This window comes from Salminus brasiliensis, chromosome 13 (assembly GCF_030463535.1).
Source record: "Salminus brasiliensis chromosome 13, fSalBra1.hap2, whole genome shotgun sequence".
NCBI lineage: Eukaryota > Metazoa > Chordata > Actinopteri > Characiformes > Bryconidae > Salminus > Salminus brasiliensis.
The window spans coordinates 29,257,461-29,283,964 of record NC_132890.1 but is presented as its reverse complement, the minus strand read 5'-3'; the positions used below and the strand labels follow the sequence as shown (position 1 = coordinate 29,283,964).

At 40.5% G+C, this 26,504-nt stretch overlaps 1 protein-coding gene across 4 annotated transcripts in view; it reads right to left on the bottom strand.

Annotated features, from left to right (window-relative positions):
• dmxl2 (Dmx-like 2) overlaps nt 1-26,504 on the bottom strand; it is a 59,328-nt gene that overhangs the window by 20,938 nt on the left and 11,886 nt on the right. For all 4 annotated transcript variants that reach the window (XM_072695455.1, XM_072695456.1, XM_072695453.1 and 1 more), the window contains exons 2-26: nt 23,158-23,283; nt 22,725-22,796; nt 21,802-21,880; nt 21,543-21,687; nt 19,326-19,392; nt 18,282-18,454; nt 17,806-17,983; nt 17,100-17,274; nt 16,636-16,842; nt 15,960-16,219; nt 14,111-14,813; nt 13,684-13,805; nt 13,343-13,432; nt 13,075-13,186; nt 12,774-12,893; nt 9,871-10,101; nt 7,649-9,325; nt 6,542-6,652; nt 6,175-6,344; nt 5,509-5,606; nt 5,046-5,211; nt 3,380-3,644; nt 2,319-2,711; nt 1,877-2,238; nt 619-909 (exon numbers count right to left, since the gene is read on the bottom strand). In XM_072695455.1, the coding sequence (XP_072551556.1) occupies nt 619-909; nt 1,877-2,238; nt 2,319-2,711; nt 3,380-3,644; nt 5,046-5,211; nt 5,509-5,606; nt 6,175-6,344; nt 6,542-6,652; nt 7,649-9,325; nt 9,871-10,101; nt 12,774-12,893; nt 13,075-13,186; nt 13,343-13,432; nt 13,684-13,805; nt 14,111-14,813; nt 15,960-16,219; nt 16,636-16,842; nt 17,100-17,274; nt 17,806-17,983; nt 18,282-18,454; nt 19,326-19,392; nt 21,543-21,687; nt 21,802-21,880; nt 22,725-22,796; nt 23,158-23,283 (6,393 nt within the window). The remainder of the gene's footprint in view (nt 1-618; nt 910-1,876; nt 2,239-2,318; nt 2,712-3,379; nt 3,645-5,045; nt 5,212-5,508; nt 5,607-6,174; nt 6,345-6,541; nt 6,653-7,648; nt 9,326-9,870; nt 10,102-12,773; nt 12,894-13,074; nt 13,187-13,342; nt 13,433-13,683; nt 13,806-14,110; nt 14,814-15,959; nt 16,220-16,635; nt 16,843-17,099; nt 17,275-17,805; nt 17,984-18,281; nt 18,455-19,325; nt 19,393-21,542; nt 21,688-21,801; nt 21,881-22,724; nt 22,797-23,157; nt 23,284-26,504) is intronic.

Here is a 26,504-nt window from a genome sequence, read left to right as displayed (position 1 = left end):
TCTTATCATCTAGTTTCTGCAATCTTACAACAAAAAGACAAGAAAGTCTACGAGAAACTGGTGTTAGGTGTGAGATGCTTAAAATCTGTATAGCCTCAAGCTTCCCATCTAAAGAATCCAGAGCACACCTGATTCCACTTGTTTAATCACAGGGTCTCTGACTGCCCTCATAGCAACTGATAATGTGTGCTCCTGCTTTGGCAGAATGAAAACATGACGCCACACTGGCCCTGTGTGGATAAGACTGGACACTCCTGGTCTAAAACATAAACTACAGGCGTAACTATAACAACATAACCACTCAAAGTGCCAACATTTGGTGTTCACCCAACAGTGACAGCTTAAACCTATTTTAACATAGCAACTTTAACTTCTATATTCACTTGTCATCAAAATGTTAATTCCATATTGCATAATAGCAGTGCAAGTTTGCTTGTCTGCACCTAACACCTGGTTTTAAAGGAGATGTGGTGAAAAAAAATCACAATCTAAAGAAACATACAGGAGTAACAATGCTTCACATACACACCCCAACAGACCCACTCGCACCAAATACAATACATTGTATGGCCCTGCTTCACAGACCAAACACTTTTATACACAGAGACACTCTCTGACCTGCTGAGACTCCTGCAGTAGGAAGAGCAGTTCCATCCTGACAGAAGTGACCCCTCCGCCCTTGGCGCCATGAAGGCTGCAGTAACTGAGGAAGACTCTGAGCAGTGCCTGGTTCTTTCTCAGCCAGGCCTTACGTCGTTCCGCGTGCAGCTGTTTTGCCTGCAGCCTGCGTCTCTCCAGTTGGTGGCGCTCATAAGCACCTGCTTCACTCTTCTCCTGCGATTCTTCCAGATCAATCGAACCCTCTCCGCCCCATTTCTCAAGCTCGCTCGCTGCCTCTTTACCTTCCACCTGAGGAAAACACAAAACAGACAAAAGACAGACAGACAAAAATAATTAAATGAGTTCTAATAATAAAATATTCTCTGAAGACACACAAAGTATCTAATGTTATAGTTACAGATCAATTTAAAAACTAAATTAAGCTTAATATATAAATTAGTTAAGTCAAGAGACAAAAACACACCTCATTTCAATTTGATTAGATTAGATTGACATCACTCAAATGACATACAAATGTGACTAGAAAAGTGGTATGTAAACAGTAGCCAGGTTTCCATACACATACTATAATGGGTATTTTAATACTAATTAAGAGTAAACTTTAAGATGACAAACAATATAATTTACATAAAAGCTTTTATGCTCACTACCTAATGAAACAAAATTATTATTACATTATTACGGAAACACATGAACACAAATTGTGTCCGATCATGGCTACCAAACATGGCAGAAGGAAGCATTTACCAGTAGAACGTGGAACAATTTAAGCACAGCACAGCTTTTGTTAACAGGATAAAGAGAATGAAGTAGCTAGTGAATAGACATTTCTAGAGTCATTATGTTAGCCATACTCTTACAATGTAAAATTCCATTTTTAAGCTTTTTTTGTTAGGGTTTTTTTTCTTTTACCAGCGTGACAGTTTTATTCTCTTGTTCTGATGTATCAGAACATCTCTCTGTAATTGAAATAATTTCTGTAACATTTCAGTTAATAACCTAATCTCAATTCAACAACTGAATGGAAAACTGGCTACTGGAAGCAAGGTTTTCTTTGTGTGTGTGTATAACATTACAATTACCACCAAATTATCACACAAAACAGCTATATTAATACAGCTGGCTCTCTAGACAAATAACGCTACTGGAAGTGTTTAAAAGATTAGGGACAAAACTGCAGCACAAGAGAAGTTAAACAGAACCACTCTCGTAAATGCTGCAGAATGCAGAAAAAAAACAAAGGGGGAACACCAGCCTTGTAGTTGCAGATGCGATGCATGGCCTCAATCTCCTTCTCAAGCCAGTTGTAGAGCTGAAAGCGGAGTTTACCGCCATCCACCTCGTATCCAGTGGCCAGTGTTCGGAGCTCTGTCATCAGAATCTTCAGACATGCTCGGAATTTCAGCTGTTCTGCGATCACGTCCACTTCTGACTCACTGGCAGAATCTTTGCGCTGAAGATTTTCTGCCTTCTCATTTGGCTCTGCCTCAGGCTTCTTCATAGTCAGTCCGCCATCCTCCTCCTCTTCCTCATCATCACCTACATCCTTGTCGTCGCCCCAGTCCAGCTGCAGTCCCTCATCTTCGGTCTTTATCAAGGGTTGGCTCCAGTCCAAACCTTTAATTGAATTCATTTAAACTTTAATGACTCAGCTGGGCTAAATATGAAAAAACAGAAGTATAAAGATAACCACAAACCTGCAGACGTATCGGCACCCCAGGCTTGGGTTGGCACTGGAGCACTCCAGTCCAGATCCGATGCCCGGCCGCCATTTTCCTGTGGCTGGGACGCACTAACATTAGCCTGAGACGACCCTTTGCTGAGAGATTTTTTGGTCACTTTAGGGATTTTTGACAGCACTTCGAGGGCTAGGACAGGGCAGCCCACTTTGAAGTGAGCGTTAGCAGTGGTGAAAAACAGTTTGCGCTCAATCAGATTGATCTCGTCTGCACTGCTTCGCTCGGATGTCAGGCCCACTGTGGCCAAAGAGGTATCAGGCCCTGCAAAGTGCCTTCGGATGATCAAAGGGTGCGTGCGCAGGTAGTTGTAAAAGCTGAATACCATAGGGTTACAGGACTTCACCATTATATCTAAAACAGAGAGACCAAAAAAAACTTTTACTATTTTTATCAGTATCATTGCTAATCATTGTTAATTTTTCATAACAGAAATATATTTTTTTAATACTTTAATACTTCATGCATCACAATTATCCCTCATAAGACCAATTGCAATAGCCAGTATGAATTGGAAGAAATGGAATGGAAGAAAAGTCCACAGTGTCAACTTAAGTTATAGATGTTAATAATGCTTGTTTTTCTTTTAATTATCAAAAGAAAATATACAAGACTTTCTTACAAAAGGAATTACTTCAGTGATTGATAATTTTAAATATAAATAAATGCAAATTCTACATTTCATCTTTAACCTTCCTAGGTCCCAATGATGCACCTACACATGGTATTAATTATTTCTCTTGTTGTATTAAATGTATTGTAAAAAAAAATTTTGTATTGCAGTATTAATACAAACACACGCAATTACAACCTTATGTAACCCTAGATATCTAAGGACTAAGGACTCTTTATTGTGCAGAACGTTTAAGTCCAGGGAAGAAAACAGCATACAGTTTCCTTTGTTGCTCTACCCAACAACTTTTCACAGGTTAAAAATTTCAGGAAAAAATAGATCTGGTTACTGGGAGCTGAAAGTATTACAGAGATGAGAAGTAACCACACTTGCTGTGATTGGTTCTAACCTGGGTTTTCATCATCCTCTTTGGGCGTTTGCTCCAGCAGAGTGTCCAGAGCTTTGGTGTAGTCCTTCATGATCCAGAATGCAATGCTCCTGAGGAACGGATCAGGGTGCAGTTTGGTACAGGAGAAGCCGGTACCATCTCTCTTGCAGCCTAGCACCTTCTCATTCAAGATTCCCTGACAGGTGGAGGAACTCTCAAAGTCGGCCTCATACAGGCGGGCAACGATCATGGCCAGCTGAATATCCTCCATTTTTTCCAAACAAACCTAAACACAAATGTTTTTTTTATTCAGTTTTCATTCAGGTACTTTAAGGCTTATATGATCTCCACAGAAAGTCACTGACCAAAAGGACAGCATGTTATCTAGCAGCTGCACATGAACATTCTATTAACCGATGGAGCGCCATCAAACACATGGAGTGGCAAAACTAAAATCATCCCTACCGGACCTCATTAATGCTCTTGTTGAATGCAATAAACTCCTCATAGCAACGTTATAGCATCCAGTGTAAAGCATTTAGACATCAATCTCAAAATCATTCTTCATTAGGCAGGACCAAAGCAGATAGGGGACATGCTACCAGGTGCACAGTTGACCTTAACTCCCCCTATATTCAGTGTGTGTGTGTGTGTGTGTGTGTGTGGACTCTCCGCACTGCAGCACTTGTTCTATCTGCATGTTTTGACTGTGTGTGGTTGTATATCCAGCCCAAGGTAAACTAAATGACTCATACATGCAGTAAGTGCAGTTTATCTGCTGGTTTAGACACAGGCAGGACAGTCCAGGACTAGAAATACACACTTTTAACAGACGTACCGTGATTTTATTTATTTATTTATTTATTTTTTTTAGATAATGTGGCCAGAGATGACAGTATTAGAAATATTTTAATAGTAAATGGTTTTATACAGCTCTTCATGAAGCCTAACAGGAATATCAGGAATCCTGAATCAGAACAGGACCATATAATCTGTGTGCACAGCTGACTATCCATCAGTGCATTTTTTAATCAATACTACAATAGTGTGCTAATTAAAATGTAGCGACGTGTGTATACACACAGTATTATTTCAGCTCAGGTATTGTTTGTTAATCATTATTACAATGCTAACTTATCAATATTGATACTGCAGATGTGGTTGGTGTGGCGCAACAGATAACACCCCTACCTGCCAGTGAGCTACCAAATCATGTTGAAGACTGGGGTTCGATTCCCGGTCTGGGTTACTATGCTGCGCTACACCAATAAGAGTCCTTGGGCAAGACTCCGAACACTACATTGGCCCTCCTCTGTAATACATATACCTTGTAAGTCACTCTGGATAAGAGCGTCTGCTAAATGCCGTAAATGTAAATGTAAATGTAAATGTCTACAATATGCAATTAGTCTTTAATCAAATAAATGTCTTTACTGCATGCTGTGAACACCCTGACCAGAATCAGATAATGTGGATAAATTCTGTAGGTGTTTTGATTAAGGCCAGTAATACAGTAAGCCCAATCATTTTGGTCAAAATATCACAAGCCAATCACTGTTACGTTTACTTTGATGCAAAAAGCTACATAACTTTATACTATTTTGTTGATATTCTACAAGCCTAAATACACTGGCATTCCATGTGAGACCATCAAAAAGAGAAAGTGAGGGGGGTAGGGGATGCAGACCTCAATGGCATCTTTAAGAGATCCAGCAAGCAGAAAAAATGCAGCAGACTGCTCAAAGCGCTGTTTCCCCAGCAGAGAGAAAGCGTTCTTCAGGGCTGCTTTCCTCCAGCGGTCTTCACTGAAGTTATGGCTGAAAAACTGGGTCATCTTCTCATCGTGCCGAGACCTGCAAAAATGAGCAATTATATAAATAAAACAAAGCAAATAATGGCACAGGGGCATTTCACTCTTCGAGATATTAGCTAGAATACCTTTATATTTCCTGCATGTGATTTAATGCACTACAAAATGATCCACAGAAAAAAAATCTGAATGTGGTGTTTTAAGTACACTTACATTGTAATGTTAAAATAAATTATTTACACCCCTTACTAAAATCTGAAAAAAGCTTTTTTGGAAACTAGTGTAAGACTGTAAAGACCTATGCACGTATTAACCGCTAAGGGGAAGACTTCACAAACACCTGAAAAGGCCCCAGAGCACTGCCTTCTTCTTCATGGCCAAGTAGAACAATGCAGCATCAAGAGGATCATTATTCCTCTGGAACGCTGCTTTGGCAACCTGCCCAGAGACAAAGAAAGAAACAGATCTTAAAGGAAAATGTATAGACTGCACGATCATCAGTAACTGAAATTATTAGTTTGCCATAAAGGTTAGTTCCTGACAACAGTAATAATGGGTGGGGAAAGTGTAAGGGAGGGGACTCTAATATACTATAATGTTCACATCATTCACTGACAGACTGTAATACATTTAAAGAAGGTTAAAGAACATTCTATTATGCTATTACAGGATGCACATGTGGCCATAAGGAGATATGTATATATTTAATGCTTTTATGATCACAAGGTCATTCTGACATACTGTAATATACTACAGAAAGTGAAAGGGACTACATAACTGAATAAAGCAATTGAGTCATAACTATTGCCTTTGACGCAGAGGCCGAAAAAATTATATACATCCAAAGAAACAAACAGTAATCTTTCTCCAACTATATAAAAGCTTCACAGTGATACTTCAAAATGTAAAAAAAAACAAGAGTAACTATAATTGTATTTGGGAACAATACTGTGTTACAGCATTATTATTGTTACTGTGTTATTCAGTGTTACAGAGTGTGCCTCACCTTCTCCACCATGCGCCTAAGTGTGTTAATATTTCGGATCCACCAACCAACACCAACAGCACGAAGTTCAGACCACTGTGGGTCACCCCTCTGCATGGCTGGAATCATGTTCAACATCTCCTCCTCCGCCTCAGAGTGAAACGCCCACGCAAAGTGACATGTAGAGACGCCTACGGGGCCGCAACACATACAGCATGTGATGAGTTTGTCAGATGAATAGAATTCATAGGGGTGTGCCAAATAATAAATTGGATGAAAGTAAAGGTTTTAAAAATGGTAAATTAATAGATTACTACATTTTTTAGCAAACTATTTCAAGGTGAAAATGTGAAGAAAGCAAGTGGTTTTGAGAGGCTGCTTATGTTACCTTGGTGCAGTAGCTGGATTCGGTAGAGAGGGGGCAGTGAGGTAAGCAAACAGGTGTGCAGTCGCATTGCCAGCAGGTAACGCAGACCGCACTCATCTAGAGCTTCCCCACCTGGAGCATGAATACACACACGCACTATTACAATGAGTAAACATCTCTCAGCACACCACTCTGTCACGCAATGCTTCCCCAGCAGGCTTTACTGGCCTTCACATACAAACACACAATTTGTACCCAGTGAGTAATGAGCTTGTATTGCTCTTGGACAAAAAAACGACAACGGTCAACCATCTGTACTGCAAAACTAAACAAGAGTTCAACTAGTTTAGTACTAGTACTGATTCAGGAGTATTGTGGCAAAGGTTCAGGAGAAGTAGTGAAGAGCATTTGGGGAAATAGAAAGACAAAGTGGGTTTTTATGGGAATTGGTGGTTTGTATGGGGAGATGATAATGGGTATAGGGGAGGTGAAGAATGTAAGGAAAATGGCATATTAGAGATGGTGAAAAAAGCAAAGGAGGTGGTGAAGGGCATAGAAGAACTAAAGGGAATGGACAGAAATTAAGGGTATACGTGGAGAAGGGTGTGAAGGACGTTGGGTAGATTTTGATGGTGAAATCACCTCTCCTGAACCTCCTGCGCTTCATTGTCTGCTTACTCAGGGTTTGGAACGCTTATCTCAAATCCATTGTTTACCTCCTCTAATAGACTAAATAAATGTGATCTGATCTGTTACACCATAGGTAAAAATGACAAAGGTCTGCTTTTTTAAAAATAATCTAATGTCAATTATACCTTATAGTTCAAACAATGCAGTCAGATAACCAACATGATAATATGGCATTAGTACCATTTAGAAAGATACTTAACACACACTGGGGACAACATAAGGATTATTTTTATATATTTTTTAATTCTTTCATTTATGGCATTCCACTGGATTTTTTTCTATAATTCTGTATCTTTTTTTATTATTTTGTAAACGTATAATAAAAAGAATGTCATACAAATCTGTATTTTATGAATCCATCCATCCATCCATCCATCCATCATTAAATTCTATTAAAACAGGACAAGACACTAGAGAACTTGAGCAGGATGAACTCACCTGTGTACTGCTTATCTGTGGCTCCTCCCACTTCAGCACTGGTGGTTGCCACAGTATCAGCAAGCGCCACTAAGAACATCTGCTCAAGGCGTGTGAGTCCAGGCAGACTGGAGTGCATCAGGTGAGAGGAGAGTACTTGGGCATGCTCGGGGCCGAAGTAGGTTGGCCCATACTGGGACAGATTTATTACACGTGTCTTCTTCTCTGGCTTCTCAGACGCGAAACTGACAAAATCGTCCGTGGTGACTGCCTGAACTTGGAAGAGGTCGGCGTACTGATCTTCTGAAGACTTCTGCACCTCTCGTTCTTGACCTTTCCCCCCTTTTCCCGGCTCCTCCCCTGCTTTGTAGGAGGTGTCCAGGTCAGCGGAAAGTAGAGCATAGAGAGGGAGAGGTGGGATTGAGTTAATTTCGGTATAATCTCGCCCACCATCTCGTCCAGCAACAATGGTATCTTTGGCTGTGCTTCCGGTTACACTGATGGTCCTGGACAGGTGTCTCCTTGCTCCGCCTTCACCTGCCTCCACATCTCTGACCACAGCAACTTCCCCAGCTATGCACTTGACCAGATGTGAGAGGATTGCTTTTGCTCGCCTGACCTTGCCCAGGTCCATCAGCTCCAGCAGCTGGGTTGGGTGGTATTGTGGAAGTGTGGGTGATAGTGAATGGGCCGCTTCAAACAGGCCACCATCCTGGATCACTGCAGGAACACGGAAGACATCGTCTATCCCAGTACCACTCTCAAACACACTCTTAGATCGCCCACGGCTCTCAGCTGGAACGGATGCAGAGCGGCTGCCATCGTCGGGAGAACTGACGGCATGGTCTTCAGCGTTACCAGGTTTTTTATCCTGGCGCCACTGAGCATAAACATGCATTTCACAGTCCATGCCAATCACTAAAATACCATCACGCACCCAGGATAGCGACACTGGTAGAGATGGCGTCCCATCCACTGATGAAACCAAGTCCACTGCACGTAAAAGAACCCATCTGGAGCGAACACCCTGCTTTACACTGCCCCCTAGTGGCAGAGTGATAACCGCCATGCCGTCCTTGCCCCCAGTCTGCTCAGTGACGATTCCTGAGATGCGGCCATACATAAGAATATTAGACCCCACTCCGACGGTCAAGATATGGGAGCCATCCTCCTTGGACAACCAATCAAGGTGCACAAAGTGCTTAATGTTAGGACTGTCTTTGGTCACAAACAGGTCAGACTTGCTGTACACCACCAGGTTGCTGTCCACACTCACTCTGGAGTCCAGGGCGTTTGCAGGTTTGCTGAAGTCATCAAGGTGGATGGTTTGTTCTAAAACCCACTCTGAACCACCAGTTGACTCACACTCATAGATAGACACATGCATTGAAAAGTCTTTAGATGATGTGCCTTCACTGCTAGGGACCAGCTGCTTAAACGCCACAGCGAGACGGCCAGTGTATGAACAGCTGACGGCCACAGGGCGGCCGGTAACAGTGAGTGCACTGTTGTTGTCCTCCTCCTCATTCAGCAGGCACCAAGGCTCCCAGCAGTACGAACGTGACTCCTCCGGGTCCGGGGCTGACATGTCAGTCTCTACAGCACACCTCCAAAAACGAACACGACTGTCCGAACAAGTAGTCACAAGCAAGTATGGTGCCAGACACACTGGGTAGATAGAGGAGGAGCTCAGGTGACCTGATGGAAGAAAAACAAAACAATAATTTACAGTGAATTTCAAATATTGCAGAACTTCACATTACCAACCCTCCATGTCCCTACATGTTTATACACTCTGAAACACAAACTAATGTCATTTTCATGTCTTTTTTCAGTTCTGTCTAAATTTTTAGTCTATCTACAATGGGCAATCAGAACTATTTTTTTTCTGATTTGAATTTGATGAAAAGCTATTGTTGTGCACACAGTTTAAGCAAAAACATCCTTAAGTGTATCCTTTTTTGACATTGAAACCAACAGAAGTGCTGACTTAAAACTCTTAATACAGAACACAAATTATAATTGTAATTTGATATTTATGTAACTAGGAATACAATTACAACAGTAAAATAACTACATTAATTTTCTCTTATAAAAGACAGTAACTGGGACATAAGGATTTGTCATAAATGTATGTCATTTGGCCAAAGGTGCCCAACCTTTTGCAAGTTTGTGTGTTTAATACTTTTTCATTTTTATTAACAAACAATATAATATTGATCTGTAACCAATATTGTCCATACCTGCTGAGGGAGTTGCACGGATGACCTCCACACCTAAAGGGAGCTCTAGCCTCTGGCTGTAGACGAGTTTAGAGCTGAGAATTAGTTTGCTGGCAGACTGCAAATTAGCAGAGGAAGAGGAGCGAGGAAGTGGGCTGTGACCTGGAGTTGTTTCTGGAGATGAGTCAGCGTTATTGAGGGCATGTGGAACTGTCAGCTGGTTTTGGAAAAATGGCTCATGGGCTGGCTCCTCTGAAGAAGATACAGAATAATTAATTTAAATCATATGGTAGCTGTCATTTTCAGTTTTGTGTATTTCTTTTTCCACTGGAAAACACCAGCTGTTATTTTCACTGAGTGAACATTTCTTAATGAATTCACCAGACAATGTTGTTAAAAATTATTCCTTTGATTTAAAGTCCCACCCATGTATATCAAGGGACACATGAGTTTCTGACAGGCAGCTAACTGCAATTAAAACATTCTGTTACTAAATAGACTTCATACTCAGGTCATCAAGCTGGCAATTTTAGACTACATATCTGAAAAAAATGGACATAACTAATACAAACCGGATTCCAAAAAAGTTGGGACACTAAACAAATTGTGAATAAAAACTGAATGCAATGATGTGGAGATGACAAATGTCAATATTTTATTCATAATAGAACATAGATGACAGATCAAAAGTTTAATCTGAGTAAATGTAACATTTTAAAGGAGAAATATGTTGAATCAAAATTTCATGGCGTCAACAAATCCCAAAAAAGTTGGGACAAGTAGCAATAAGTGGCTGAAAAAAGGAAATTGAGCATATAATGAACAGCTGGGAGACCAATTAACACTAATTAGGTCAATTGACAACATGATTGGGTATAAAAAGAGCTTCTCAGAGTGTCAGTGTCTCTCTGAAGCCAAAGATGGTAAGAGGATCATCAATTCCACCATTGTTGCGCAGAAAGATCCGCAGCAATTCCAGAATGGTTTTACCCAGCGTAAAATAGCAAAGACTTTTAAGTTATCATCATCAACCGTGCTTAACATCATCAAAAGATTCAGAGAATCTGGAACAATCACTGTGCGTAAGGATCAAGGCCGTAAAACTCTACTGGATGCTCGTGATCTCCGGGCCCTTAAACGTCACTGCACCTCAAACAGGAATGCCACTGTCAAGGAAATAACAGAATGGGCTCAGGAATACTTCCAGTCAGTGTACACAATCCACCGTGCCATCTGCCGTTGCCAACTGAAACTCTACAGTGCAAAGAGGAAGCCATTTCTAAGCAAGCTCCATAAGCTCAGACGTTTGCACTAGGCCAGGGGTCTTTTAAAATGGAGTGTGGCAAAATGGAAGACTGTTCTGTGGTCAGATGAGTCACGATTTGAAGTTCTTTATGGAACACTGGGACGCCATGTCATCCGGACCAGAGAGGACAAGGATAACCCAAGTTGTTATCAACGCTCTGTTCAGAAGCCTGCATCACTGATGGTATGGGGTTGCATGAGTGCTTGTGGCATGGGCAGCTTGCATGTCTGGAAAGGCACCATTAATGCAGAGAACTATGTTCAGGTCCTAGAACAACATATGCTCCCATCTAGACGTCATCTCTTTCAGGGAAGACCCTGCATTTTTCAACAAGATAATGCCAGACCACATTCTGCAGCAATCACAACATCATGGCTACGTAGGAGAAGGATCCAGGTACTGAAATGGCCAGCCTGCTGTCCAGATCCTTCACCTATAGAGAACATTAGGCGCATCATAAAGAGGAAGGTGCGACAAAGAAGGCTCAAGACGATTGAACAGTTAGAGGCCTGTATTAGACATGAATGGGAGAGCATTCCTGTTTCTAAACTTGAGAAACTGGTCTCCTTTGTACCCAGACGTCTGTTGAGTGTTGTAAGAAGAAGGGGGGATGCCACACAGTGGTAAAAATGGCCTTGTCACAAATTTTTTGGGATTTGTTGACAGCATGAAATTTTGAATCAACATATTTCTCCTTTAAAATGTTACATTTACTCAGATTAAACTTTTGATCTGTCATCTATGTTCTATTACGAATAAAATATTGACATTTGTCATCTCCACATCATTGCATTCAGTTTTTATTCACAATTTGTTTAGTGTCCCAACTTTTTTGGAATCCGGTTTGTATAAGCAGTAATGTTTTTCTCCAATAATAAAATTTTTTTAATACATATTTTTTAAATCAGTCTTGTGTGAAACAGACAGCCCAGGCGGCTCTGGTGCCCCACCAAGCTGCTGGATTCAGCCCAGCTCGAACATCATTTATTGCTGAGAGAAAACTGAAACGAACAAATTCATACAAGGAGAAACCATGTTTGCATTTCCCCCAGTTGTTTCATTTTCTTTTATTTAAACAAACTGTAATACAAATCCAGTCTACAATATCCAATTCCAAAATAGAACAGAAACAATTACCACAATTTGTCCTGATCTGAATTATTTAAATACGGTTTAACAACACACATTCTAACATATAGCACCTTCAGAAGGCAGTCATTAACTTTATAGAAAATATACAATTACAAGTAAAGTAATTTTGGGGCATTACTACTAGTCCATTTATCATTATCAAACTGTATAAGATGTGTATATCAAATAATATAAGATGTGTTTAAAATTATGCAAAAATATAGAGCAAAATGTTTATATTATCATGATAAACATTTTAATTTAACCCGCCTCTAAACAAATTCTGATGGCTGTGAGACACTAGACCCATGAGTCTAAACAAAACATACATTCCGCTCTATTTAAGATGTAATCCATGCTACCAGTTCACTGATTCGGTTGACAATAGGCAGCATGTCTGGGATGTTCCAGTGACTAACATAAAAGGATTTGGTGTTCGTAGCATCCACGCAATGTTAAAAAGAGACTGAGTGCGTGTTACACTCACCCACACATGCCTGGACAGACTTCAGATGCAGATGCCACATCTGCAACACAGAGTTTCTATTCTCATCCTTCTCAATCACTACAAGGAAGAACTTCTCTGAGAATGGAGGAGGGCGGTACTCTGTTACACAAAAAAAACAAAAAAACATCAGTTAGAAGATGAGAAGAAAAACATTAGTGGATAGAAAAAAAGATAACAGAAAAAATCTGGATCAGATAAAACAGAATAGAGATAAGAGAAGAAAATGGAGGAGAAAAACAGACAAGAGAAATGAGAAGAAAAGAAAAAAGGAGAAGAGCACCCTCAGCAGAGTGGAAGTCAGCAGCGTTTATGTCAGCGATGTCATCATGAGGTTTGTATCCTAAAATAAAATCCTCCTGGAAGACATGAAGCAGCTGTGTGTTTGAGCCACACTGCAGAGAGAGAGAAATACACAACCATGAGTCTGCAAAATAGTATTTTCACCTGCCTTATACAAACAGAAATGCTGTACTTTAACCCATCTGCTAGTACTTTGTAACCCCACACAAACTCTCGGTACAGTAATCTCACGGACAGACAGAGCTCACCTGGTTGGTGATTACATCCAATTCAATGATGCAGCCGGGTCGAGCGGTAGATTGCTGACTGACAATGTTGAACACCTCACCAACCAATTTCTGCACACACATAAATCACTCTTTTTTTTTTTTGCCCTGGAATTACAAGGTAATGTAGCCAACAAGTAATGGTAGCTTTTACCCCTACCAATTAGGACGGCGCATGCCTGCATACCTAAATCACACACTCGCCTCAAAATGTGTGATGCTAAGTAAACTGCTTATGTGGTTTCTGACACTGTACAACTCTATAGTATGGTCAATAAAAATGGACAAATAGCTATAGAGCTCTGGAGCTAAGGAACACTCACGGAGGTTTCTGGATCAGAGAGTTCGTCCAGCAGCTTCCTGGCATCCACCACTGCCTGGTACAGTCGCAGGTTCTTCCCATCCGAGGCCACAAAACAAGCACTTGCGGAGTTACAATATGTGCCTTATCAAGAAAGGGAGAGAAAAATAAAAAAATGGAAAGTAGAGAGACCTTAAACGTTTCTCGTTCCCATTCCTAATCAGAGTTTGCATCTTACGTTTTGCACTGGAGCTCTGAAACAAACATGGCTAACAAGTAAAGAATGATCCAAATGTTATTTTTTAACAAAACTAACTGAAGAGATGACATGATTAACTGTACTTAACGTGAACCTCATTTCAAGTTCAGAGTTTAAATCTGTACCCTTTTTTCCCCCCTTTCCCCTTGTACCCAATCATTCCATGTATATGTTCCCTCCTGCCTCTTACCAAGTACAGAGCTGGGGACCAGAGTGGGCAGCCAGGCAACGTTGGAGAAAGCAGATGTGTGGAGGGAATTGATGCGTGCAAGCTCGGACACGCCCCCAGTGCAGGAGAGCGGCCCAATGTGATCCACACGCCACAGAATCAGCTCACTGTAGATTGCATTCGGGTCATGGAACGTACGAGTTGCAGCATTACGCATCTGTTTCTGGGGGAAGCCTCTCATTGGCCGGACAGGTCGTGTGGGCCCGCCCTCCTGGTCTCCATCAACACTGCCTGAACCAGAGGGTGGAGTCAGTAGGGCGTTGTGGTGTGATGATGTCAGCAGAAGTGGAAGGACAGTGTGGCAGGCCAGGTCATTGAGATGAAAACGGTGTCCGCAGTAACGGAACTTGTGTGAAACTGTGAGAACGTTGGAGAAAGCTGACTTTTCGGCAAAGGTGACAGCCCACTGGTTGAGGGATCCATCAACATGCTTGGACACCATCATAACTGCAGGACCAATTACAGCAGCAAGGGAGTGGCCGAGAGAGCTGAGGCCAGCGGATGCTGATGCGCTCTGGGGAACCTGGCGCTCCTTCTTGTCCGGCTCCAGAGCTCCATCACTGTCCCGCTCAACAAAAGTGCAGGCGTACATCATGATATTCTTACTTAGAGAATTAGCATCACCCGTGGGGAAAGCTACAGGTATCCGGGAGGAGAATGCCACCTGGGACAAAAGAGTAAAGGAAACCGATTACTTACGACAGCAACATTTTCTAAGAGAAAACAAGTAAAATGTTTATGCGTGTTTAGTCCATAAAAACAAGATTTGTTAAAAATCGAATAGCAGACTTGTTTCAAGCAAGTTAACCTTTGATTTAATAAAGACTGCAAGCAAGCAGAAATTCTGTCTAAAAATAACTACACAATATGTACAAAAATGTTATGTGTAAACAAACTGCTAGATATTGTAAAGATATGAGCTAACTTAAAATTAGGGATGCACCTATACCACATTTTTCTTTCTGATACCAATACCAAGTATATGCCGATACAGAGTACCGATACCGAGACTTAAATACTCTATTAATATCAGGATTTCTATATCTATCGTGTTTCACTTTTTTAAGTTGTACTCTTATCCCAAATAAGATATAAGGAGCTTGACAGAACATCCTTTACTGGTTGTGTAACTGCATGTTGCACATGCAAGTTCCAGTGTTATGAAAAAAATGCCACAATGCAGAAACATGTACAATTAGGGAAGCATAATCTTGCTCAACCAAACAGCTTTTTAATTGGTGTTTAAAATTCACTTTTCAGAGCAGTGAAAAAAAGACCAGTGTAGAAACTAAAAAGTGCTTTTGCAGCAATTTCACAATCAAGTACACATCTCTATGTAAAAAGGAACTTCAGTGTGTGGCCTTTGCACTTTGTGTACAGATACTGATACAGTATCGGTGTAACACTACTTAAAGCAATAATGAAGTTTTATGAGTATAAGTAAATATGTAACAAGTACAGAAAACACATGTTTAGAAAACACAAAAAACATGTTTAGAGCAGATAATAATTGCAATATTCAAAGAGCTTAGTATACAAAACCACTTTCCCAGGACTAAAAAGAGCATCAATGTAACAACTTCTTTCAACAAATAGCTATCAACTTACCCCTTATTTTACCAGTCTTATTACACATTATATCCTAAGGCTTATAGGCCTCACAACTATCCTTAAGTTTGAGGAATAGACCTCTCTTGGCCCCTAAAAAGCTGGTAACTCTGTTTTCACCACATGTACAATAAAATTGTTTTTTTGTGCTGGCTACTGTAACCCTGCAACTCCTGAGTTCATGACCTTCAGGCAGTCGTACCTGAACCTGGCGGAAAATGCCAGGGATGAACTCATCCAGATATTTGACGTGCCAGACAAGAAAGGAGCCGTCAACTGGGTGGATGGTGAATAGCATGTCGGGACTCTTGTTCCATTCCAAGGTGAGCGCCTCCATCTTGCGGTCGAGGAGGACGGAGGGCTGGGGCATGCTACTGCTTGAGCCGGGTGACGAGGCCTTTGTGCTACCCTCCTGCTCACCCTCATCATGCTCTGAAGCCTTGTCAGACATTTCGTCCAGATCTGCAGCAGGTGGGATATAACCATACCCATGAGACATTTATCAGCTTACATTCATGCTGTAACAACCTGTAATACCTAAATTGTTCAGTCAGCAGGGCACAGCAATGTGTCAATTGTAAATCATATCAAACAAGCACCATAAGAATTTAATATTATTTGATATTATATATTACTTGATCAGAAAACACAAATATTTGTATAATGTAAACCAAATCTAAATTAAGTCTTAAGGGCATCACTGAATATATGCCTTGTCACTAAATATTACTGCACTTTAACACATACAATGTAAATCAGAAACTAAATATCCTTTAAATGTCTCACGGAGTCATTAAAGCAACTCTTGATGTCAGTGTGGTGTGATGAATGTGTTTGTCTGTGAGAATTTCTGTGTGTTTCTGTGTAAAAGGGAGTACCGAAATCAAACTTGGCAGTGCCATCCTGCCTAAGTTCGTCTGTAGTGTGCTCGAGATGCTGCTCCGAGAGCTTCCTCAGCTGCTGCATGAACTGATCCATCGAGGAGGTGAAACTCAGATCTTTATTATTCAGCCAGTGCACCACAAAACCCCCACTGCCATCAGTTGGAGAAAAGAGACCTGAACCAGCCAGTGCCGCTGGGATATCTAATACAGAGGAGAAAGAGACATAGAGATTAAGTATGAGGAAAAGAATGAAGGAATGAACTAGCACATATCCATTAGTTTAGAAGCACTATTTTAATACCATAATTCATGAAGCTACACATGTACAATGTACAAATGAATTACAATTTTGTTACAATTATAATTAACATAATTATGATAATTGTTATCATTACAAGTGATTACACACTTTTAATTGGTAAAAAAAAAGACACACTCAAAGACCCAAGAGTGCATACCTGTATTGGGGTTGATACTGGCGGAGATGTGGAAGTGGCACAGCGCGTTGGCATGGTGTGTGATGTGCCTGTGTGTCTCGTGTGAGCCGAGCTGGCTGGGTAGCAGCTCTGTGTGAGCCACCAATGCAGAAGATCTCCTTCTACCCCGTCTCAGCTGCTTCAGGTGGTGGATTGACTGGACACATACAAAAACACACAGAAACAAATGTATACACTGACTATTACAGCTAGCTTTCCAAAATGTTAAACTATGTTCACATAATCAGTTTATAATCAGTATATAATAATTGACCACATTAAAGATTATTTAAAGGGAAATACTAGTGACAGGGTTAGCTTTTGAATAAGGTCACATGCAAGTTTACAGATTTGTCCCCTTTGTTGTGATGTCAGCATTCATCAGCACTTAAACCTTCCAGGTGTTAAATCCACCTTTGTGCCAAAAAGATGAAAAGATTTTAATCTGTTCTTTTATCAAAATTGGAAAAGTGGAAATGTGTTGCTGATTTATCATCTATAAACTACTGCATGTATATGCCTGAAAAGCAAGAGGGAGTGCCAAACGAAGAGGCAAGAAAACAAAAAAACAAACAAAAAAAAAAAAAACACAAAAACAAGCTGATGTCAATTATCCATAAAGAGCACAGTCATGTGACATACTGTGTGTGAAAGTGTTTTTGCGATGCTCTGTGCCTATGTGCCTGACCTCTAGAGCATGCTGGATCTTGTCTTTCTGGCCGCTGTGAGGCAGGGAAGAGCTGTAGCTGGTGCTGTTCTCTGTGATCTGACCCCCCAGTAGGCTGTCCTCCGGCAGCAACGTCTCGCTCCACAGCCGGCAGATACCGTCCACACAAGAGGTCAGCAACACGTTACACACCGACCCCCTGCAGCACAGTGAAAAAACACACTTAGTTTAACAAACGGGATACACACACAAGACACACACATTTTACACTAGGACTGCAACAAACATTTTTATTAAATGAACCTCCATTTAGTGTAAAGGTATACTAATTGCCCAAGGTTTGTCTTTCTACATACAACCATTTAGGAAGCCTTCCTTTTAAGAGTCCAATCTAACTCTGCTAACCTAAAACTGGGTAAAGAAACTTTAGCTGACTAATGCAAGTTTCTATAGAGAAACCAGTGCTTCGTTAGTGAGTGTTCGTGATCCTGACATACTTGGGCATGTACTTGCTGGTCTTTCTCCAGGAGAATCCTGTAACAGTTCGAGGGTGAGCCAGGTAGACAAAAGAGAAATGCACCAGAGGAGCCTTCCTGTCCGGCACCTCTGGGATGACCATTGCTGACTTCCAGCCTGTAGTTGGGTACCACACCTTCAACAGACAGTCATCCTGAGGGAGAGGGAGAGAGAAAGAGAAAGACAGATGTTTTTCAGTGATGCTTTAGCAATACTGTTAAGTAAACACATAGTAATCATTACTGTGAAAGTGGGGTACACACAGTCATTTAAACATATTAAAAGCTGTAATGTGTCGACCACAGAAAGTGATTAGTCTTCTGAAGAGAACCCTGTTTGTAAATTGCCTACTTACATACCGTCACACATTTTACATCTCCAAACTTTTGCAGGGAGAAAGAAAAAACTACTTAACTTTCAATTAAACTAAAAGAGTTATTTTGAAACATTTATATTGGTCCATTCACAAAGGTTTAACACAATGTAAAGAATAACTGCCAGATTCAAATTATATATGCAAAAATGAAAAACAAGATGGCAAAAATAGAGATACAAAGTTTTTGGACGACAGAGACAATTATACCGGTTGAGACCGGTATAAGCTTTATTTGGACTCTTCTTGCTGACCATCTCGTTAAATAATTCACTTTGCTTATGACTGTACCTGTGCCATTTTTAACTTGAGAGTAAGCCAACTTGATTTAAATTTAATTTTACCTGTCTTAATCAGAGCCAGAAAGATGTGATGAACTAAACCACTAGGGCATGTCCACAAGAAGTTGGATGTCTTATTTCTAATGAAACTTGCTCATAATGAGCAGCGCCCCACTGATGTCCCACAGCGTTCTAAAGCTCCTCATTCACAGCATGTGTTCGCCAGTGTGTGTGATTAAGAACTGCTCCTGCCAGGAAATCTCAGTTTTCTTATCTTTATTACCGCACCTGAGCTATAGCATTGGAAAGCTACAAATGCAGTTTAGTTTGCCAAAGGCAGTCAGTGAGTGTGTGTGGGCATGAAAACACACCTTCCCCACAGTGGCAAAGTATTCCCCATCTGGAGACCATTTGATCACAAGTACAGCAGCAGCAGTCCTGCAAAACGCACAAAGGAGAAAAGCAATTAAGTAATCATAGGTCACGTTCCCCAGTCTACCTCTCACACTCCCATCTAGTTACCTTAAATTGCACAGTAATAACTAATAAGACTGGGAGATATGGCAAAATTATAATATTTCAACATCCTATTTTTTCAGAGGTTTGCAAACAAGTTGTAATTAACATTTAGTAAGGTTATGTAAAACAGCTCATATTTATGAAAGTATAAACAGACTTTTTTGAAGTTTTAAGAAAAAAAACAATTGAATAAAAGAAGATAATGGTTAGGGCTACAACTCTAGAAAGCAGACATGGATCAAATCAGTGTTTTTGGGGCCAGTACCAATAAAGGGTGGGGCTGATACCATTAATCTTTCCAGGCAAACTTGTTAATGCAGTAGCAGATTAAATAAGCTTTGTATTTTTATGGGAAACTTAGTAATTTCACAAGGTGACACAAAAATGTTTTATGTAACCACAGCTTAAGCAAAAATAAACAGAAAAAAAGTTCAGATGAATAAAAAGCAGATACAGGAATTATGGTTCACGAATGTCAATAACTGAATTTGGATAACAGCATGCTCCCACTATAAAACACTAACTGCCTGTGACCTGCTACGTGGGCATTGCGGAATGTACACACTACATGGACGATTGCAAATGACGCACAAACAGCACACAAATTTCACCTATGAAGATCCACAGTCCACCTGGTCTCAAATCCATCACATGCTAACCTGGAGCTGAGACATTTGCAGTACTTTTGATTTCTGCACTTATTTTAGTAGTAAAAGTCAGAGCACAAATATCTAATTTTTTTTATATAGATAGCCTTCTCTGTTTCCTGGGTCTATACATTGTGGATGAGCATCTCAGAGGAGAAAGCTGCCGTGAATATTCACTCAAAGACTCCAAACCCGACCACAGCGGTAGAGAGCAGCAGCTTGGGTCAATAATCGCTCATCTTTTCTTCTGGATGCTTACTGAACCTCCCTGAGGGTTTTGTGTCACACTCTGATTGGCTGCTATTCTTCGGTGCTGCTTCAGAATTCACATCACAAGATTAACTGCAGAGATCAGATTTGTTAGTTTTTTTTTTCATCCAGCATTTTCTGCCGATAGCAGCTCCACACTGACCTATAACCATTCCTACTAATATTCTATATATAACAGAAATGTCTAATAAAGGCATAACGGCTACCTTCCAATTAGCTACTTGTTGGTTTGTGCAGTTACTATACTTGTTACACTACTTGTTGCTAGGCTCTCTGTAGACATTCTCTCTCTCTTTTTTATGACCAATGCAGGTCTCCCATTGTTGCCTGTAATCACCCGCCAAAAGTTCACCAAAAGCACATCTTTGAGGAAGAAATAAAAAAAAATATAAAAAGATACTACATCACAAAGCAGGAATGGTAACAGATCTTAACGTGTAAACTGAGTTGACCTCAGACACACTTACATAGGCCCTACAAGTCAGACATGTCAGATAGAAAGCAAAACTATTAGTGGTTACATGTGTGTGTGTGTGTGTGTGTGTGTGTGTGTGTGTGTGCCTGCCTTGTATCAAATTGTGCTTGTTGGGCAAGTCCAATATTGTGCTACATTCACACATCAGCTGACAATCTTCTATTTTCATTTCCTTATATTTTAGGCAAAGGTCTATGGCACAGAATTTCCACAGCAATAAAACTGTAGATTACACTAGAAGAGCCCTCAATAGTTTAAAAACATTAACAATCAATTATAATTACTAAAGTTAGTCAGTTTGCATGACAATATTTTATTTCTAAAATAATTCCTACGGTCCTAGAGTATTCCAATCCACACAGTGAACACCTTCGACCTAGAATATTACACTGCATACAGTATGAATAGCATAGAAAATCCCAGTCCATAGTATACACACTTAAGCCACTGCAGAATCTGATTCATTACACAAACTTGAGCCCAAGGATAAGTAGTACATACGGTACACACTTGAGGCATAGTATATTCCAGTTCTATATAACAAGGTAATTAAAAAAAAAACCTTTTAATATTTGCTTTTTTCGTCATCAGGCCAGTTGTTTAGTTTTGATTGGACGTGAGAAATGTGTTATATATTATATCTGTCATTTTAGAAAATGTTTTCCTGGCTGACTTACTTGCACTGCCAAATACACTTCCAGTCATTGAGGATGGGGTGTGGCTTGTCTTCAGCGAGCTGACCATCCTCTTCCTCTAGCAGCGTGTCACCGGAAGGCGGAGCCCAAAGCTGTAGCCACTCAGTTGCTGCCAGGATACGATTACCTACAGAGAGGAGATCCATTATCACACAGTCACAAAACAATTGCTTCAACATTCTGAATCAGGTGTGCTAGAACAGAGAGAACAACTCCCTCACAGACTCACTCACTTACGCACCTTGTGGGTCCCAGGCAAGGTTGTAGGTCATTGCATTAAGCAAAAACTGCCCAGTCTTCTGCCATTGGTAGTTTAGTTGCTGTAACATGCACAAAAACACTATCAAACATGAAGCAATGCAACAAACACCAACTTGATTGAGTGCATTTCATGCACTTTATGATATGGCATAACATTAAACACACTTTCAGTCCAGTAAACAGCATGGCTGAGGGAAACGAGTGGACTAGATCAAAAGAGAAAGCGTCTCATTACTCGCAGATTTGCAACCCCTCTGTGGTGCTTCAGTACTATAAATACATTTCCCCAATAGGTAGAGCTCTCTGTTTTTTGATACACAGAAACATTACTTCAGCAGGCAGCAGCTGATGAGTTGTAATTTGGGGAGAATGGAGGTGGCTACACTATAGTGCACACAATATTCAAAATGAAGGGTAAAGTGAAACCACTGGGGTATTCTACTACAATCAGATTGACTTCATCACTTCACGGTCATCGAATGTACTCATCTTAATTATCACAATCATATTCAAAATGATTGTCAAGAACATGTGCAGCGCCATCATTTATGTTCATCATCAAGACCATTAAATGCAACATTAACTATTAGGACTGAGTGACATACAAATATAATATTCACATGAGATAGACCACATGTTTGTTACTTATTACAAAAACAAAAACAGAGGTGTTTTCTGTCAGCCATATATGCAGTAGGAATTCAGTTTGACAGTTGAACAGTTAAAGGGAACCAAATATGGCATGTTTATAATAGTTTTCAAAACATTAAATTAAAGTAGTCCTCTCCAATTCTCCATTAATTTTGTTTCCCACCATAAAGAGCAGGTACTTGTTATACTTATGGCAGACAGATCACATTCATATTTAATGCAATTAACCAACAAATAAAGTGCAATGCTCACCTTGTGCCTCTTGTTCAGGTTAGTAGAAATAGGTTCAAAAATACAGACAGTATTTCCATAGGACGCAGCAATCTAAACCCAACAACAGCACAGGGTTGAGACACAAATCAGGCTTACTGTATAGCTGAAAGGTTGAGTCAGGCTCATGAACTAGACTTACATTAAAACAACCTCAATTAGGTTTTCAGTAGGGCAGCAACAATTACTTCATAAAGATGTCATGTTATAATTACAACAAACACAGATGTGGATTTGTACCACTAACACAAAAATAGAGTCTAGTATTAACCAAATAACATCTACAGGCTAATCAATAATATAAATAATAATTCATCCTCACATATGTTGCTTTCAATAAAGCATAAAACAGAAATATCAGGTTTGGGGTAATGCGGAAAGTTTAATTAACAAGTAGAATATAGGTAAGGCTTACCCGTCCGAGTTGGTGTGAGCATTCCACACAGCCCACCTGGATATTGCCATTTTGAGCTCCAGGGATGATTTGCACACACTCAAAATCACTAGCCAAGATCACTATATCACATCCCGAACCATATGCCTGCAGAAACAACACACACACACACACACACACACAAGATGTGTAGCATTAACAGGCTGAACCACTGGCATGCACACAGAGAAAGAAACACATCATGAAAGAAAAAGTTAATTAACACTTTAATCCCGATGGGAGACAGAGAGGCATTCACACTCACACAGTTCACTGAAATGGGCTGAATACTTTAAGCGATAAAGACTCAGAGAAAACTGCCATCTTTGGGATACAATGAAATGGTGGTTTAAGTTCATACTGGCTGCTACACAGAACCACAATGATTAATAGTTTAGCCGTATTGTTAATCCCTTCAGACCACACTAAATATAGTATTTAAACAAAACATAGTAAATACCCTTTTCGAGAATACCCTTTTTTATTACTGTCATCTGAATGTGTGTTGCGACAACAAGTGTACCAGTGTATCACTTGCAAATATGCCACGGTATGGAAAGTGAACGTGCTATGTTTTCCCTGATACTGATAGGTACTAATAGACAAGCATGAACAAAACTGACCGCTCGATTCATTTCACTGAATTGTTGACCTGTATATTTTCTTGGTGGCCTCCCAAGACCTAGAGTACCAGCACAATCCCCAGCTTCAGCTCTGCATTACTGCACTGAGGTACAGCAGGCAGCCTTGTCTACTGCGATCTTCATCTCTAATTTCATACATCTCTTTCTGTGCTCTTCAGTAGAGAGGGGCACACACACACACACACACACACACACACACACACACACACACACACACACACACACACACACACACAAACACACAAACACACAAACACAGAGTTGCCAGGAGCGACTAATCAGTCCGGACTTAAGAGCTGAATATGGCACCTGTTTAGTACAGTGTGCACGTGCAGGTGTGTGTGCCATCCTCACTCCTGACTTATTAATGGAAGCAGAGCAGGAGGGACGTTCTGAGAGCAAGCAACTCAAACAAATGCTCATTCAACACATTATGATCATGACTGGACACACATCCCTACAGATAGAGTGAACATATGCAGATATACAAGGAAATAGAGAGACAGGGAAACAAAGGGCAGTGGAGGGGGGGAGAATGAGAGAGCAAGACATCGAGAGAGCAAGAGAGAGCGAGAGCAGAGCGTGTGGCCACAGTACAGATATATTACTGTGGGAATTAAAAGCAGTCACCGTCACGCACAGGCCAGCCACATTTAAAATAACTCCCACATATTATACCCATCAGTCCAAGACACACACACACACACACACACACACACACACACACACACACACAGGACAACTCCAAGAACCAATGATTTAAAAAATACTCTTGTTTAGTCAAAAGTTGGCTAAATGGACAAGTCGAAAGACAATTAAATGGACCAATGCCAACAGGCTAAGAAAGACAGATTAGCTAGCTTGATAGCTTTTGGTTATTCTGGTCGAGTGCGCTTCTGCTTGCTAGATAGCCTTTGCTTCATAAGGTGCTGTGATGCAAATGTAAAACAGTGGGACACTGAGAAGAACTCTGCTTACATAAGTCTTACCCAAGATTACAACCACCCAGTTTTAGCCTAAAATACATTTCACTGATATTCTCAAATATTGTGATCATTTGGGTTTGTGGCTTTGTCACGTGCCAGTACCTCTGTCTCCACAAGTAGGCATTATCAGTATTAAGATGATTTTGTGTTTGCAAGTTGTGGAATTCAAAAGATTTATCAGAAATTAATCTAGAAATAAATATCAGAAAACTGATATATTTCAAGTGTTTATTTCTTTTAATTTTGATGGTTATAACTGACAACTAATGAAAACCCAAATTCAGTATCTCAGAAAATTAGAATATTACTACAAATACAATACAAAAAAAGGATTTTAAGAAATGTTGGCCAAATGAAAAGTATATACATGAAAAGTATGAGCATGTACAGCACTCAATACTTAGTTGGGCTCCTTTAGCCTGGATCAGTCTGTGGCACTGCTCAGGTGCCAAGTCCTGTTGGAAAATGAAATCTGCATCACCATAAAGTTGGTCAGCAGCAGGAAGCATGAAGTGCTCTAAAAATTCTTGGTAGATGGCTGTGTTGACCTTGGACCTCAGAAAACACAGTGGACCAACACCAGCAGATGACATGGCACCCCAAATCATCACTGACTGTGGAAACTTCACAATGGACCTCAAGCAACGTGGATTCTGTGCATCTCCTCTATTCCTCCAGACTCTGGGATCTTGATTTCCAAAGGAAATGCAAAATTTACTTTCATCAGAGAACATAACATAGCAGCAGTCCAGTCCTTTTCGTCTTTAGCCCAGGCGAGACGCTTCTGACACTGTCTCTTGTTCTAGAGTGGCTTGACACAAGGAATGCGACAGCTGAAGATAAGACCAAGGAAATGCTGCATCCAGCATTGTGGATGACTCCATCCACCCTTCACACAGACTGTTCTCCCTCCTGCCATCAGGAAGAAGGTACCGCAGCATCCGGTCCAACACGGCCAGACTCTGCAATAGCTTCTTCCCCCAAGCCATCAGACTTCTCAACTCACCTCAATTTCTGAACTGATGTTTTTTTTTCTGTTCCATGCTCTCTCTCTTTCCCTCTCTCCCTCTCCATTTACCCCAGATAATATGGGAAGCATTTTTGCACAACGCATTTTGCACAAATAACTTTACTACCTTGCTGGACTCAATATTTATTGCACACTGCCCCTAATTATGTATTATTCTATGTCTGTACTGTGTTGTCTGTCTGCACTTGTATTGTGTTGCACTTGTGTCTATGTTGCACCATGGTCCTGAAGGAAGGTTGTTTCATTTCACTGTGTACTCTGTATATAGTTGAAATGACAATAAAACCAACTTGACTTGAAACCCATGTCTTGCATGGTTGTTGACTTGACTCTTTGTGAATCTCCCCCACATTTTTTAATAGGTTTTGTTTCACAATCCTCTCCAGGGTGGTTATCCCTATTGCTTGTATGCTTTTTTCTACCACATCTTTTCCTTCCCTTCACCTCTCTATTAATGTGCTTGGACACAGAGCTCTGTGAAATGCCAGCCTCTTTAGCAATGACCTTTTGTGTCTTGCCTTCCTTGTGCAAGGTGTCAATGGTTGTCTTTTGGACAACTTTCAAGTCAGCAGTCTTCCCCATGATTGTGTTGCCAACAGAACTAGACTGAGAGACCATTTAAAGGCCTTTGCAGGTGTTTTGAGTTAATTAGCTGGCACCAGTTGTCTT